This window comes from Orycteropus afer, unplaced genomic scaffold (genome assembly GCF_000298275.1).
Source record: "Orycteropus afer afer isolate SDZICR_OR568_19922 unplaced genomic scaffold, OryAfe1.0 scaffold00038, whole genome shotgun sequence".
Taxonomy (NCBI): Eukaryota; Metazoa; Chordata; class Mammalia; order Tubulidentata; family Orycteropodidae; genus Orycteropus; species Orycteropus afer.
The window spans coordinates 2,899,102-2,916,430 of record NW_006921625.1 but is presented as its reverse complement, the minus strand read 5'-3'; the positions used below and the strand labels follow the sequence as shown (position 1 = coordinate 2,916,430).

The window sequence follows — 17,329 nt, the reverse complement described above, 5'->3', positions numbered from 1 at the left end:
TTCTCCGTCTATACATAGGCATCACGGCACCTCCCTGGGTCCTCTTGAGAGTCAGGCTGCGAGAGCAAGTGGGATGTAGATGGAATTGATGTTGTGATGATGTGAAAGTATCCACAAGGAAAAGGTTACTCTCAGTTCAGCACGTCTCAATCAGGCCCCAGACCCTTCTGATGATTCCCTGTATTTGTTACAACAAAACAGAGAGAGTTAGTAATTTCCAGTGACGAGAAAGTGACTGCTGATCTTTCTTGCTGATTATTTAACGTGGATTCTTACTTTCAGGTTTTTCTGGAAGCCCAGAACTCTGTACAGTTTGGAAGCAGTGCTCTTAGGGCTCTTAGGGCTCTTAGGGGTCTGTGTGGTGCCACATCTTGGCTGTAAGATGTGGGGTTTTTTGGCAAGGAGGGAAGCATAGGATTCCCATCACCTCAAGAGTCTGGGACTCCTAGAACAGGGAGGCCAGGCCAAGCTTGGGACGGGAGGATTATTCTCACCATTACTGCAAAAGGGAGTGGGTTCTGGTCCCCATTTTGAGTGAAGGGGGAGGGTCAATTGGAATCTCAGGAGAAAATCTGGGTTTGACTTGGAGGGACTTTTTGATCACAAAGGTCATAAGCTACTGGAACATATGTCAGCTCAAGTGGATAAAAACACAAGTGTGTGGCTAATGTGTCTGGGATGATGTGTGGTCGGGTCAGCACAGGAGGATGGAGGCATAGGGTAGGGAACCCCCCGAACCCTGATGTGATCCAGTCGCTTAGTAACATGAAGAAGAACCAGGACTCTACTAATTGTAAAACACACACCCACTACCGTGGAGTCGATTGCAACTCATGGCACCCCTAGAGGACAGAGTGGAACTGCCCCACAGGGTTTCCAAGGTTGTCAGTCTTCATGGAAACAAAGCCCAAACCAAACCGACTGCTGTGTAGTCAATTCTGGTCATCATGCCCCTAGAGGACAGAAGGGAACTGCCCCAGAAGGTCTCCAAGGCTGTCATCTTTAGGGAAGCAGACTGCTTCATCTTGGCCTGTGGACTGGCTGGTGGGTTGGAACAGCCGACCTTGCAGGTAGCAGTCGAGTGCTTAACCACTGTGCCACCAGGGCTCCATTTAGTAATCATGGTGGCAGCCAGGCTGCATTTTTTGTGTTTACTTGACAGAACACTAGGTACGAGCGTCTCAGTTGACTCCTTTAAGAAATGTGACACTGCTTTTCTTTTTCTTTAACATAGGAAGCAAAATGTGGATTCAGCAAACAGATTCTGGAAATACTGAACAGTACTGAGTACGTAGGTCTTGTCTGTGGGGTGTTTAATGGACCCCAGCTTTTCACTTCTGCCCTTGATGCTTTTCAGTCGCTATGTCTGTGTCTGCTTATACACATCTGTCTGTCTAGTTTCATGACAGTGTTCTGTGAAGGCTTTTAACTTATACCAGAATAGAACCTTTGACCACATCCCACTGGTGAAGAGGAGAAAGGAGACTCATAGGCAGCCTTTGGAATCATGACATCTCCTTTCCTAGCAGAGTTAATCTTTGTGTCTTCGCCCTGCGTAGAGTGTGGGGGAGCGTGAGTGTGGGGGGAGGGGAGTGTGCCCTGTGTGAGAGTGTGAGGGAGCATGCCATGGGTTGTTTTTAATTTCCCATTGAGTATCTTTAGTTCCTGAACAGCACATGGAATTGGTAGGGCTCGCATGTTTTGCATGGTCTGATCTGAGGGTAAGTGACACGCAGGGTCGCCCCTTGGGTCTGCTCTGAGGCACAGCTGCCTGCTACCAGACTGAGACTGGCTTTTGTGGTGAAACACAACACCAGGCAGTGGGAGATACTGGTGCATGCTCTGTAGGGTTTGTCAAATGTTTGTGTTTGTCTTCCTTGTTTCTATTTCGTGGTTGCTTCTTTAAAAAAGTTGTAACATGTATTCTAGCCGTAGCTTAAAGAGATTGGCCAGCCCTCTGGAGTTACAGGCTACAGAAGCTGCATGGACAAATGCCGATGTTTTTGGGTGGGCTTAAAAGTGAAGTGTCACTTGACTCCTGCATGTGAATACAACGTTAGGGACAGGGACAGACAGGTGATTGCTGTCTTCAAGGCGTTGTGCCATTTTCTGGGGAGCGTGGGCCGCGGGTCCTCACTCTGGCCGCCAGCCTGCCCCCGCTTCCCTCTTCCCGGCCACTCCGCTGGGGCTGGGGCCAGGAGGCTGCCGTGTCTGCTACAGCCTCCAGCTGTAGGCTTGCTGGAGACCACTTCTCTGGACGTGGACCATCAGGGACTCTGGGGGTGCTTGAACTCGCCTGAGCATGAATATGCTGGGATCCCAGGGTCCCCCACTGGCCTGCACTGGCCAAAGTGGGCAGTGTGTAGGGAGTCCCACACATGTACAGGAGCTCCTGGGAGGTGTACTAGCTGTTAAACTCCAAGGCTGTGCACTCCAACCACTTGTTCTTAGCTTCCTTCTAGATCGTTTTGGAATGCATCCTCTCTTTCTTAGCGTTCTCAGGAGGAGACCTGGCTCCTCTGGTCCAGCGTGGAGGGAAAACATAAATTGCGGGGGTGTTTTTTACCCCTGCTTGCAGTTTCTTTGGCTTTTCTTTCAAATGCTCCTTTTTGGTTCTTGCCGGTGACGTTTCCTGCCACCTGTGTTACTGACTGCCCGTGGCACGGTGGGCGCTTTCTGTGGACTTGCCTGCAGAGGCAGTCTGGTGAGGTTCTGGAGAGGCTAGTGGGCTGTGTGGGTAGCCTCTTTGGCCACCTTAGACCTGCACCCTGTGGGGACCCAGTCATAAGTTCCTGCTGATCCCCGAGCCCCTCATAGGGAGGTCCTCGGAGTAGATGGGGTCGTATGTCTGCTTTGTCTTTTTGTGATATCCTCTGCTCATACAAGCCTTGTTCACATGCAGCATGAGGGCCGTAAAATCTATTGGTCTTGTGTGTACTGAAAGCCACGTGTGTGTCCTGGAGGAAGTTTGTTTGAGTGTGGTGGGCAGACCTCTGTGGGCTGGGGTGGATGGCGGTCTAGTTGCCTGGCAGAGGAGTTGCCTGCTCCTGCCAGCTCATGCCGTCCCAGTCCATGGGCAGCCGTGTTGTGTCTGCCTTGTCCTCGGGCAGTTTCCATGGGATGGGAAATAGTGGCACCATGAGTGATGTGTGAACAGCAGGCTCTGTCAGTGTTGAGGACAGGTCCAGCCTGGGGGTGGGCAGTCTGGCCACCTATTGGTGTAAATAAAGTTTTTTTGGAACCCAGCCACGCCCATGCTGTCATCTAGGGCTGCTGCCTTGTAACTGCAGTAGAGGGGTTGTGACTGAGGCTGTAGGAAGCCTACAGCGTTCACTGTGCCCGATAGGCAGTGTTACGAGCCCTGGTCTGGCCCACTGTAGTTAGAGAAAGATGCAGGTGCGCCTGCATCTTGGTCTGACTTCTTCTGAGTAGGACCTGCCAGATTAGGAAGTCCAGTGATTTCCGTTTCTCTACAGTGAATTCTGTTAGCAGTGAACGTTGGTTTATTTATTTCTCTGGACTGTTTTTTTAAAAAGTAAATTGGTTTTACAATTTTCGGTTAAACTCTATTTCCTGTTAAAATGTTTCTCATTTTTACAGTGTTGAATACGAAACCTTTGATATATTGGAGGATGAAGAAGTAAGTTCTCTTGTTTTATGCTTTGTCCTAGTTTTACCTTAATCTTTAGGGTCTGAAATGAAGGCTTCAGGGTTCACGTTGTTTCCACAGGTGCGGCAAGGGTTGAAATCATACTCCAATTGGCCGACGTACCCTCAGCTGTATGTGAAGGGAGAGCTCATTGGAGGGCTGGATATTGTGAAGGTAAGGCTGGAATTCGTTCTGTGTGTTAAAGAGCTGGGAAGCCTTGACATGTCTAAAAACTGTAAGTCCATGGTCAGTGGACACGTGGGGGTTGTCCTTGACTCCCCTCTTCTGTGACCTCACATCCAATTACTCTAGACCGTTAACTGCCATTTCATGTCCATGGTATCATTCTCACAGTCATTGCTATGTACGAGTGTTCTGTCTGATGCCTGAACATGTCAAATCACCTTTATTGTGAGTCCTGCTGTCATCCTGGGTCCTTTTCAGAACCATAACCCACCAGACTGCCAGCCAAAGTCCCAACTCTGTGATTTTGGCATTTCAGTGCATGTAGCTTATGGCCAGAAATTATCCACGTGAAATTTTCTTTTTATCCCCATTGCACTAAGTCCTGTAGAACTTCTTCCACATTTTCGTACTGCTCAGCTCTGCGCCTATGTGCTCTGTCTCGGGGTTCGTGTGTATCCTGTGTGTGAATCTGTGTTCTCTGGTCTCCAGGACCCACTTTGGGACGTTCACAGTTTCATTTAAGCCAGAAAGCTCTGCTGCTGCTTCTGACTGAGCATCTCCCTGCAGTCAGACTCTGAGGTGCTTGGTGCGAGAGAAGCCTGGAATCACAGTCAGAGGCTTGAGAGCCTGGCCTCTGCCACCGTGGGCTGGGCGCCCTGGCACTGAGGCCTCCGATTGGTACGCACGGTCCTGTGCCTTTGTTTTTGCTAACTTAGGAAGACACAATCAAGACATCTCATTTAATCCTAAAGACGCGTTGTGTGGGTAGCTTGTTTTTGGGTCTGTAACAGGATGGGGGGTGACATTTTCTTTTCACCTGTTGGCATAGCCACACTTGGCAATCTATGGTGGATTGTTAACAGTTTTCCTTGAGATGATAAGAAACAGCACTCAGTGGTCAGGTTGGTTAGTTTGCTGAGATGAGTGGGAATGGCAGTGGCTTGGTGGCCATGTTGTTTGTGGTTTGTTTCTTGCAGAGTGCAACTTGTGGTCTTCCGTCAGTTGAGTGAGAGCATTGGTCATGTTTCCGAGCGTTCATCCCTGTAGGAGCCTGGCATCCTGTTCTGTTGAACAAGCAGTGGAAGGAATGAAAGCTCTGGACTTGGTGGGTCCAGTGCCCTGGGCAGTGGTTGTACTAGTGACCTGTGAGAAGGGCTCAGTTTGTAACTGCTGCAGTGTTCACACTTGTGCCAGGCTGCTGTGGCTCATGGGCTGTCCCTCGGCCTGCTGGCTGCTGCTGGTTCATGTCGGCCGTGGGGATGAGGACGACAGCTATTGGGCTTTAACCCTTTGTGGTGGGCCAGGGTGCTGCTTCAGCTCCTTCCCGTGACCGGAGGAGAGGAGATGTGGACGCACAACAGTTGGAAGAGCCCCGTCACCCCGTCCCGAGACGTCACTGTGGGCTGTTGGGGCTTTTGTATGGCAGAATCATGCCTGTTTGGGATTCATCCAGGAAGGAGGGCATGTAGGTTTTAATGGTTTTATCTGTTAATAGTGTGCTGCTTAGTGATAGCCTAAACGCTACATCCAATTCAATGTTTCTTTTAAATTAGAAAACTGTACTTGTCCTTTCCTGTCATAATTTAAACTTGATGGCTTTACATTAAATTTTAAACTTGAGAAATGGTCTCAAAGTGTAGACCCTGCCCTGCCGTTTCAGTTCCCTCGTGGTAGCGCTTTGGTGCCGTGTCTCTGTTATCACACCTTTTTCTAATGGTTTCAGGTCCTGACTCTGGCCAGGATTGAGGCACACAGGTGTTGCGGGGTCGGGTTGAAGGAGTGAAGTAGGCTTGCTCCCCTGAGGGGGCAGCAGGTACTGCGTGCAGCCTGTGGAGGTGGCGTCATGTCAGGCTGCCTCCTTCCGCCGTGGAGTTTCCCGTCACTGAGGCCGTTTTCCTCTTTGTTGCTGTCATCGGTCTGGGTGCTTCCTGGTGTCCGTGCAGCTGCTGTGTTTGCTGATGGTGGGCGTGCTGTGGTTTTAGAGACGTTTGCCCTCGGGTTTGTAGCCTGGCTGTTCACTCTGCTTTTGTGCACAGGGTTCAGTGTGAGTGTTGCTGGATGGCGTTTCAACACAGGAAGGTGTTTATTTTGATTCTCAGGTACAGAGTCATGCTGTGGCAGTTGAGGTGTTCTTATGTGATGTGTACAATACATACCTATCTAACATAGGTTGTTATTATTTGTTGTTATTTTCTAGGAACTGAAGGAAAATGGTGAATTGCTATCTATACTGAGAGGAGAAAATTAATAGACATGGAGCTTGGTGCCCAGCCAAGTGTACCTGGTTGTGAGCATACCTGGACCTGGGAGCAGACCATGAGCGAGCACTCAGAAGTGGCCAGGAGTAGAAAATGCTTCCTGTCGCCTTGTGTACCTCACAAGTTGTTCTAAATATATGTCATGTTTTTCCACCAAAAATAGAATGCAATAAACCTTCAAGTTCAACAGAGAATAATGGTGTCCAAAGTATATCTTTACAGTGAGTTAAACACTCATTACTGGGATGAACTGGCTTTGTCTCTGGTTTCTTTATAACCTAGGAGCGTCTTGTAGTGTTTGAGAAATGGACCGAGCCCAGAACGCGGAGCACAGCCATGCTGTTTGTCGTCCACTCTGTGTTCTGAGCGCTCATATTCTGGCCCAATGGCTCCCCTCACTGGCCGCAAAGTCTGCTGGCAGCTTTAGAAAAATTCACCTGAAGTGGGATTTGATTGCACCTGAACTTGGCGCTGATGAAATTGCGAAGGCGACATAGATCGTCGTGGGCTTGCTTCTGAAAGCTCTGTCGGGGTCACTCCCAGGAAACACTCGGGAGGAATGTCCGTCCCACCAAGTGTTCCTCATGATGTTGAGACGCAGAAGCGTGTTGTCAGCCTAAGCGTCCGTGACAAGGTGTAGCCCTGCAGATGCGTGGAGGATGCTCTGAGGCCTGTGACAATCTCGAGAGCATTGTCAGTGTGAATCTCGGCACCATCTCATGAGTGTTTGTCTGCAGGGTCTGTGGCGTGTGCCCCAGGCAGGGTGGCCGAGTCTGTTCTCCACACTTTTGGGACTGTTGGTCCCGGGGGTTAAGGCACTGTAACATTGGCTGGAGGTGGGGAGGAAAGGAATGCCACGCCAGTGACAAGTGGAGGCAGGAGTGTGCTGCTCCAGCAGAGGGCCGCCCCCAGCCTGGGCTGTGTAGGGAGGGGAGGGCTGGTTCACACGGGAGGCTGCGTCACGGAGCTGCCTTCCTGTGCTGTTAGAGGGGCTCTTGGGGCATCTGGGAGAACTTTTTTTTTTTTCCATTTAAAATGAAAATTACCGTATAAGTGAAACTTTAAAGTGCACTATGGAAATGGAGTCTTGGCTGACATTTCATGAAGCCAGTGGTCTGAGGGGTGGGTGAGATGTCCACAGTTCCCAGAGTCTCCATCCCGGCCATACACATCTGTTCTGGGCTTTGCCCTGTCTTTCAGCACCATCTCTTGAATTTCCTACCAAGACAGCCCTTGGCATGACCGCATCCTCGGTTCAGCTGTCTCTGCTGTCGCAGATCTGATGTGTGCCCATCTCTCCCTGCTTCCTTCGGGTAAACAGAAGGCATACCTGAGCAGATGGGCTGCGTGTGTGCTGGTGAGTTACTGGGCTACCCTGGCAGAGTCCCGTTCCACGTGGCTCATGGCTGCTACCCCATGCCGCGGTCTGTCCGTGACTTGGGAGGACCTCGCCTGGCTTTTGGTCAGCTTGTGTGGCACAGACGTCATTGATACCCTGTGAATGTCAGGCTTCGAGTCAGGATCAGTGTTGAGAGTTGTCCAGGACTTGTCACCGCGCCTTCTGTGAGTTTGTCGTCCTCTTCTGTCAGGTTCTGGGAGTTGCCTGTCCCTTGGACTCCCAGCCGGTTGGTGACACAGTGAAGCCTAGTGTTTTATGGGTCTCACATTGGGAAGGTCGTGAGATGTTCCTTGTGCAAACTGCTTGACAGCCAGCCCTGCTCTGCGTATGTCTTAGGCCATACAGTAGGCAATTCCCTGGGCCCAGCTGAACGTCATACTTTGGAGGCCACCACCTATCAGATTTCCCAACGAGAGAGTTTGTGAAAGGTTTCTAATCAAGCCTGCCCTGTGGTGATACCTTGTCCCCTTGAAGTCCTCTCTGCCACCCACGGGTCCCAGACACAGTAGGTACCCAGCACTGAGAGCTGGCCCAGCTGACAAGGAAAGTTGACCATGTGTCCTGGGTGTGTGTGTATGCGTATGGTGGGAGCCTGCGGGGGCTGCTGCCTGGAGGTTCAGGTGGGTGGATGTTGAGGAGGAGGAAGGGGTGAGTGCTGTCTGAGGGTGTAGTTTAAGGAGCTGAGCCACCTTGGGTCTAAGAAGTGTTTGTGTGTTGAGGGGCCATGCCGAGTCCCCAGCTACCACTGTACCTTGTTGGCGTTACAGTATCTGTAAAGGCTGGGGCACCTCGTTGGCGTCACGGTACCTGGGACGGCTGGGGCAGTGGACACACTCGATCTGCAGAGCGTGAGCGCAGTGCTGGCACTGCCCTGGGGTCCGAGAGGGGAAGCTGTCTTGCACCCTTAGTTGCCAGTTGCTCTCAGAAACCAAAGCTCACATGGTCAAGAGTGCCCTTCTAGAAAGTGCTCTCAGACAGGAGGAGCGCGTGACGACTCGACCTCGGTGTTTGTACCTGAGGAAAGGCCGCTGCCATGCGGTGCAGCTGGCTGCTCCTGCTTCTGTTTTTAGACTGGTGAGTTTTTGTTCTTACTGGGAGATGGGCTGGGAATGGTGCCCACCCCCCTCTGACTTTGCTTTGTAATCAAAAATGGAAGGAAACAAAGTGATGAAGGGTACAGTACCTGGTAGAACGCCCGCTTGCAGATGAGGAGCTTGGGGAGGTGCATAGTAGCTCGCACACGGGAGGTAACTTGCTTGAGGTCTCGGCCGAAGGCTTCCAGCTGTGGTTTCGCCAAGACCGCGACTGCCATACGACTGACAGTCACAGACCCAGGCTTGCCTCGACCCCCATGCCTGCCTCGCCTTTAACTGAGGGCGCCCTAGTGGTGCGTTGCTTCCATGCTCAGTTCCTAACAGGCGTCTGGTTCAAACCACTGGCTGTTCAGCGGGAGAAAAGTCCTGGGGATGTGCTCCCGTAAAGATCGCCGCCCAGGAAACCCTACGGCCACTTCCACTGTGTTCCATGATGCGTGTCGGAACCAGCATCAGTGTAACAGTGACAAGGCCATCTGGGGCCACACAGTCAACATGCAAAAGGCTTGGGCCCGAAGTCACCCAGAAGTGCCTGGAAGTAAGGCCTGGTCTGGTCAGTCGGCCACTGGCCGCCTGCGGAGCCCAGCTCTGCTCTGACGCGGCTTCTCGCAAGTCAGAAGCCACTGCGTTGCAGCCGTTTTAGGTGCAGGTTTACATAGCAGATTAGGTTCTCCTTTCCCGGTTTTTATGCAGATTGTGCCACTGGCTCCAGGTTTCCCATGTGTCCGTGTTGTGCTTGTCTGGTGTCCGTTGGTCAGCTTCCCTGCCCCCGCTCACCTCCTTGCCTTTGCTTGTGGGGAGGTGCTGACCGTTTGGTCTCGTGTGGTTCGTTGCTCAAGGGACACATTATTCGTGGTGATACTGTTTATCTTATAAGCCGATCTGTTATCTGAGGAGCTCTGGTGGTGCAGGGGTTAAGGTATTCATCTGCTAACCACAAGGTCGGCAGTTCAAACCCACCAACTGCTTCATGGGAGAAAGATGGAGCAGTCTGCTTCCATAGACATACAGCCTTGGAAACCCTATGGGGCTGTTCTATTTGTCGTAAAAAGAAAAAAATGATGGGAGGTGACCTGCACAAGTAGCTTCAATTCCCCGTTCAAAGGGCATCTTAGGGCCATAGTGCTGGAGGTCCTCCTACCTCTATTGGTCCAGTAGGTCTGGGCCTTTTTATATATTTGAGTTTTGTTTTACATTTTTCTTCCATTCTAACTGAGACCTTCTGTTTGTCCCTGGTCAGAGCAGTGGGTAGTGTTAGCCAGACACCCTCTATCTCTGGGGTCAGGTTAGAAGAGGCCGTGGTGCCTGTGGGCTTAGTCCTGTGCACTACTGGGCTGTTCTCAGACCTGCAGTGGGAATCGCAGTGACTTGCCAGAGCCATGGCACTGACGGCTCTGCCCCCTCCCTGTGCTCCAGGGGCACTCAGGCCCACTCAGTGCAGCTGAGCTGTGTGGCCCCTCATGCTTGCCCGCTTTCTGAAGCCCAGGGCTTATCCGAGGATGCCAGGTAGGTGACTGTCAGAACTTGCTATGATGTCAGGGTCCCCTGTGAGCTGCTTTGGTGGCTGCCCTGGGACCGCTGAGCCTTGCAGAGCGGCCCTTGGCCACCAGGGGCGCTGCACTCTGCTTGCAGCTCCTGTCCTGGCGCACAGGCCTTGGTGGCCATCTGGACCAGTCATGCATTTGTTCAGGAGAGAAGAGAAGTTGATTTGCCATTTTCAGTCTTTACAGAAATGTTTATTCCTTCCTACTGAGGAGTTTAGGAACTCTGGTGGTACAGTGGTTAAGGCATTTGGCTGTTAACCAAAAGGCCAGTGATTTGAACCCACCAGCCACTCTGTAGAAGAAAGATGAGACAGTCTGCTTCTGTAAGATTTACTGCCTTGAAAACCTGTGGGGGTTGTGTGAGTCAGAGTTTGAAATCGACACTGCTTTTTAAAAACTAGCGTACTTTCATAATTAGAAAATCCCATTTTAATTACTTTGTTTAAAGGAAACTACCTTCCAGTCATGAAAATAAGTTTACCTAATCTCAGAAAAACAACTGCAGTGCTTCTAACCCCATGGCTTCGGTGTTCATCACCTGCCTCGCTGCGGGGGTTATACAAAAAGGAAATAAAGTTAAAAGCTTCATTAAGATGTAAATATGAGACATAATTTCTGATTTAATTTCTAAATCAAAATCAGTTTTCTTAAAATTGACAACTGGTACTTGTTACCAAATTAAAACCTTTTTTCCTAAATAAGAAATCTGTTTTTTTGGGGGTGGGTAGAGCACCCTGTTTGTTACGCACACGGCTGATGTTGATAGCTGAAAGGATGCTGGTTGAAGGCACTCAGTGGCTGCTTCACCCGAGTGGGTGATGTCACAGAGAGAAAGGGACTCCCCGGGGTCCTTCAGCTTCTGCATTCACACCCCAACACTGGCCTCAGTCCTGGGGGTTTCTTTGTAGACCCTTCTCTGAGGTGTTTATAGGTGCTTGAGTTTCAGAGATGGGAATTGAGCCCACTTGATAAGTTGGCCCCCTGGGGATGGCGCCCGTGTTTACCACTGTGTGCTTGGCATGTGTCCAGCCCATCTTAAGGCCACGGCATCCCTTGAAGGAAGAGGCCGCTTACTTTAAATCACTCAGAGGCTCCATGGCCAGGAGCTGGGTTGAGCCAGGAGGGGACCCCAGTCCCAGGAGGGGAGCAGCACCTCGACAGGCTGCACTCCGTGGCAGCAGGGCTCCCGTGGGCGCCCCTCAGGCTTGCGGGATGTCATTCCCAGAGCTGGCGCTTTCACGTTGCTGTCCAGTGGTACTGTGACTGTGAGAAGCACGTGTCAGGACTCAGCAAGTTATGAGGTAGACGACCCTCAGTGAGGGACTGAGACGGCAGCAGTGACGGGCTTGTCACTGAAGATGGCGCAGGAGGGGCAGCGTCTCATTCTGTTCCACGTGGGGTCACGGACAGTCAGGGTCACCTTGTTGGTATGTAGCAACGTGACCTTTGCCCCATCCTCATCCACACGGTATCATTTGTAGGGACCGGGCTCTATTTAATCTGCTTTAAGCATCACGTTTTACTTGAGGAACTTCCCCTGCAGCACCTGGCTTGCCTGCTTGTAGACGTGTCCCACTGACCTGCGCTTGCTTCGGGTCCTGCTGGATGCCCCTGCCTGGGCTCCCCGGAGCCCTGGGATGAGGCAGAAGGAAGCATGGAGGGCGTGTTCACTGGACCTGCTCTGTGCACAGCCGCTCCACCCCAGGGGGCTTTACCCGCAGCACCCACGTTCAAGGACAATTCCCGGACAGGGCCCCCAAGCATTAAACTGAGCGAGGGCCCTCTGAGTGTGGGCGCAGTGTTGACAAGGGGCACAGCCTATAAAGGTTCTCGCATTAGAATGTGATCCGGGGGTGCTGTTGGTCTCTCCTGGGCCCCTGCATTCTCATTTCCGGCTCTCCAGCTGTCCACTAGGGACACGTGCACATCCCCCTGCCCATGGTCCCCTCGTTCTGTATGCCTTCCTGCCAGGGTCCAGGGAGTGCCAGGCCCTGTATCAACTCATTCTCGTGACGGCCCCACAATCCAGTGCACAGATGGGGAAACAGGTCCAGAGAGGTTGAGCATGCTGCAGCAGGTCACACAGCTGGTACCCGGTGGAGCTGGGATTTGGCCGGGGCTGACCTGGTTCCAGGTGTGCTCTCCAGCCTCCATGTGGGATGTGGAGGCCCTGGCTTGGCTCCTCTGGGTGCCAAGGGCACTAGCAGGGCAGAAGAGCTGGCTGTGGATGGGCCCTGCTGCAGCAGGTGAGAACCACATTTGGCTTCGGCTTCTTTGGAAAGAAACCTGGGGACTACAAGGCTGGTGCTCTGTGGAAAGCAGGCTCCGCTGCAGGCCCAGGCATCCTCAGAAACTGCCCAGGACCCTGCAGGGCAAGTCTTACCTGTGGGAAACGGGCTTAGGAGTAGAGCAACAACACGGGCCCAACTAGCGAGCCGTGCAGCCAGGTTCAGAGTTGGTCCCGGGCCTGGGCTGCTCAGGACACAGCAGGTGGAGGGCCGGGCCGGGCTGGGGTGGCAGGGAGCTCTCCCTGCAGGGTGCCCCTCTGCATGGGTGGAGTCCCCCTCCCCTCGGGCTTGGAGCTCTGGGTACTGGAGGAGGCCCTGATATGGGCTCCAGAGGGGCCAGCTCGTGCCGGGGCCCCTGGGGAGCAGCCTGCATGCACCCAGAGGGAGTTCAAGTAGGGGCCCTTCGGTCCTGTGTCAAACACCACAAATCCTAAATCAGCCCTTGGCTTGTTACTGTCCTCCAGCCTCGACAAACCCCCTGCTCTGACCTGGGTGCTGCTGACCTGGGTGGTGGAAACGGCTGCTGGTGGACTGGAGTAGGCCGGGAAGAGGCCTGGCAGTCTTCCAAACGATCATCCACTGCAGAGGCCTTAGAGCACGTTCTGCTCTGACACCTGGGGTCGCCATCAGTTCCCTCGATTCCTTGGCAGCCTCCTTTGCAGGGGCCCAGAAGGTCCATGGGCAGATCCGCTGTCTTCACTGTCCATCTCCTTGTGGGAGAAGGGTCAAGGATGCGTGTGTGGAGCTGGGCCTGAGCCCTCCGTCCATCCCTTGCCAGTGCCCCCCTCGCCTAAGGGTGCACGCTGGGCGTGAGGGTGTTGGGGTCCGCGCCGGGGGGGCTCTGAAGACCGGCCTGCCCTGCCCCTGCTGCGCGAACGTGGGCGCCCGCTTCCTGCAGCCCCCACGCGAACCATCGCTGCAGTCCTGGCCGGCGACAGCGCGGTGCGCTCGCTATGGGGACCCGTGTAACCTCCAGGCCCACGCGGACCCCGGCTCCCCCAACCCCGGGGAGGGCTGCTTGCTGAAGCCGCCCTGCACACCAACTCCTGAATGTGCAGACTTCCGTCCTCGCGAAGAGCAACAGCCCAAGGCCCCGGCCTGCCTCTGCGGGGTCTGGGATCAGCGCCTGCCAGTGGACGCCTTTTGGGCGCGGAGCCCGGACGCGGTGGCGACGAGCGTCCGCACGAGGGCGCTGCACACCGCACTCCGGGGGCTTGCGCTGCCTGCAGGGACGGCCGTCGGGCACCAGGGGGCGCGCGAGGACCGCCGAGCGCAGGAGCAGGCGGCGGACACGGAGCACGCGCGCGCGGGCGGGGGGAGGTGCGGGGCTGCTTGCGCATGCGCCTGGGCGGCGGCTGCTGGTGTCTCCGCGTATTGGGGGGGCGGCGTGAGAGTGCGCGCGCGAGGGGGGCGTGACGGGGCTCTCTGCCTCTCTCTTCCCCCTTTTCTGCAGGATCGAGAGCCCGCGAGGTTCCGGGGAAGGCGCAGAGCACACCTGTCGCGGACGTCAGTGCGACAGTACCACTTAGTCCCTGTTCAGCCTCTTCTTCAGGCCTGTGGGGTCTGAGCTGCTGCTGCCTCACTCTCCACGTTAGGAGATGGGGCCCGGTGCTGATGGGGTACATGGACCCCCTTCGCGGACTGGGGACCTGGGTGCCCACCCCCAGGGTCTGCTCCCGAGGGCTCCTGTCCCCGCTGCCCCTCTGACACCCTAGATCCCCCGTGGGGCTGACGGGGCGTCCGGCAGGTGACCTGGCCACCGTGCCTGGACCCCTGGGAGGCAGGGCTGGGGTGGGAGTGACCAGTGGGACGGTGGGTGGGGTTGGGCAGGGGGATGCTGGCTGTCCTGGCTGTGTCTGTCTGTCCTTCCTGCCCCAGCATCCATCCAGGTGTGAACCTGTTGGGCATCCTGCGCCTGTGCTACTCAGTGTCCTTGCTGGGCTGACCCCAGGTTAGAGAGCCCTTGAGCCCACCCCTCGTCATGCCGGGGTGGGGAGGCCTTGCTCAGGCCCTGCTGTGCCCCCTGAGCCTGCAGCCTGTCAGGTGGGACCAAGGCTCAATGGAGGATGGCTTCATAGCCGTCCTCTCTGCCCTTTGTCAGCCCTCGGGGGCACAGTGCTGGAGGACAATGGGGTTTTCCCAGGGGGGGGTGGGCCATGGGCGCCCACCGGGCAATCTTCTCAGTGGTCCAGGGGTTGTGAGACTCCGGCCCACCCACGGGAACCCGGGGCACCCCCTCCTGAGCTGCCCCAGCCTCCTTGAACTGCTGGCTGACTGATGCGGGCTCATTATCTTGTCTGTCTTGGGGAAAGGTATTAGCTTGGCAGTTAATAAAGGATTCTAATTAAAGAGGGAAGAACTGTTTTGGCAAACTAGCCTTGTGTTCAACTCAAACGACCTGTCAAAGTTATAAGTTTGGAAATTTCCACCCCTCTGCTGTCCTGAGGAAGTTTAGCCCAGTGTTGGGAGAGAGCATGGTGGGGGTTCTGAGAGCCCCACCTCCTTCTTGGGCCTGTGAGAGCCTGGGCAGCCACCCCCAGCCCTGTGGTCCCTTCTTCCCCAGCCCCAGCAGGTCCGGGTGCTGCCCATAGACCCCTTTTTCTCTCCCTTCTCCTCACTGGTCCAGAAGGCCCTGCCTCACCTCTCTGTGTCCCCAGCCTGCTCTATTCTGTTCTCATGTGCCAGCCAGTGGGACTTTCAGAAATGCTTATTTTGAGGTCATTGTGGGTTCCACACAGCTGTAAGAAATGGTATGGAAAGGTCCCAGTGCTGCTCATCCCTCCAAAGTAATGTCTTTGCAAAATCACAGCCAGGGTGTTGGCATGGGCACAGTCCGGAGCTGCCTTCAGATTGCTCCAGATTTACCTGCATTCTGTGTGTGTGTGTGATGCACGTGCATGTGTGCATCCACACACATGTGTCATGCCTGTGCACACATGTATGTTCGACACCCCACACATGTGCATGTCAGGTGTGTCCATGCATGTATGTGTGCCACACACAGACACATACATGCTTATAATATGTCTGCATGAATGCATGTCATGTGTGCATGCCTGCATGAATGTGTGTGCATATGTGTGTGTATGTGTGCAGGTGAAAATTACCCACTAAGCAAGGTAAGCACACGCTTACTTGTGATTACTAATCTGTAGTGAACAGTTTCATATGTTCCCCCCACACACTGTGGTGAAAAACATGTGAAACTGTTCATTATAGATTAGTAATTGAGCACAAGTAAGCCTGTGCTTACCTTGCTTAGTGGGTATTCCATCTCTGTCAGTGATTCTAAATTTGAAAAGAAGCTTTGATTCTGTGGGAAGGTGCTGTGGGGTTGGGGGGACAGATACTGCCTTTGATGTGGTGAAAAAATGTGAAATTGTTACCCAATCTATAGTGAGAGATTAGTAAGTAAGCACAGGTAAGCCCCTGCTTATTTTACTTATTGGGTAATCTGACCCTTGGCATTCATGTGCATACATGTGTGTGGGAAGATGCAAGCCCATTCCTGAGGCGCCTCCTTGTGGACAGCTGGCAATCAGAGAGCAGAGAGAGGTGAGGGCAGGAGTGTCCGGCCGCCTGCACAGCTGGCCGGCTCTGGGCTTGGGAGTGACAACAGGAGGGTTTGCGGGACGCCAGCTGCAGGCTGCTGCTGAGAGCATGTGTGTGCAGCCCCGGAACTGAGCAGCCTTCAGACCAGGACTCTGCAGGGCCCTGAAAACAGCAGGCCAGCCTCCAAGTGCAGACTTGGAATACCCAGTGAGTGAGGTAAGCATGGGTGAAGGCATCAGCAAAACAGGGTCACCAGTTGTCCAGAGCAAAGACCAACACATGCCATGCAGCCAGCCCACAGGGATGTGCACATCTGCCTCTGCTACAAGCATATGGCGGTTCTTCCTCTGTGAGTCCGGCTCTTTCTCTGGCCTCAGCTGGTGCCTGCTGACCCATTCCCAACGCTTTGGCAGACTTGGCCTTGGAAAATGGCAGAGAACTGGTGGATTTGCACAAGACACTCCTGGGTGTGACTCGAGCAAATTCCTCAGAGTTCCTAACTTTACTCCCAACCTTTCTGTTACTTGAACAGGCAACACGTGATACGCCACGGGGCTGCAGCGTGTCTCCCTGGGTTTCCATCAGCAGTGGTTACCTTTGTGGGTGGTTCCCAATTCCTGGCAAAATGAGTGAGTGCGTCCAGCGCTGCATCCATTTGTTGAAACATCTCAGTGGGTTTTGCATCAACTCCTGGAACCTTATTTTTCACCAGTGTCTTCAGTGCAGCTTGGACTGTTTCCTTCAGTAACATTGCTTCGTAGTCATATGCTGCCTCCTGAAATGGTTGAGCATCACTCAATTCTTTTTTGTACAATGACTCTGTGTATTCTTTCCGTCTTCTTTTGATGTTTCCTGCGTCGTTTGATATTTTGCCCATAGAATCCTTCAATATTGCAACTCAAAGCTTGTATTTTTTCTTCACTTCTTGCAGCTTGAGAAATGCTGAGCATGTTCTTCCCTTTTGGTTTTCTAACTCCCGGTCTTTGCACGTTTCATGATAATATTTTACCTTGTCTTCTTGAGCAGCCCTTTGAAATCTTCTGTTCAGCTCTCTTACTTCACTTCTTCCATTTGCTTTACTTCCTCTGTGTTTAAGAGCAAGTGTCAGAGTCTCTTCTGACATCCATTTTGGTCTTGTCTTTCCAATGACTTTTTCCTTTCTTCATGTATGCTGTCCTTGACGTCATCCCACAACTCATCTGACCTTTGGTCATTAGTGTTCAATACATCTATTCTTTCTTTAAATTAAAGAAAATCCCAAAAAACCAAAGCTTTTTATTGTGATTTGGGTGAAAGTTTACAGGGAAAATTAGTTTTTCATTCAATAAATTGTATACATTTTGTTTCAAGACGTTGACT

At 53.1% G+C, this 17,329-nt stretch overlaps 1 protein-coding gene across 1 annotated transcript in view; it reads left to right on the top strand.

Annotated features, from left to right (window-relative positions):
* The window catches only part of GLRX3 (glutaredoxin 3), a 35,810-nt gene extending 29,727 nt beyond the window's left edge, over positions 1-6,083 (top strand). Inside the window, exons 8-11 of the mRNA XM_007936792.2 lie at positions 1,235-1,287; positions 3,601-3,640; positions 3,731-3,823; positions 6,033-6,083. Coding sequence (XP_007934983.1) covers positions 1,235-1,287; positions 3,601-3,640; positions 3,731-3,823; positions 6,033-6,083 — 237 coding nt within the window. The remainder of the gene's footprint in view (positions 1-1,234; positions 1,288-3,600; positions 3,641-3,730; positions 3,824-6,032) is intronic.
* Positions 6,084-17,329: the final 11,246 nt, after the last annotated feature.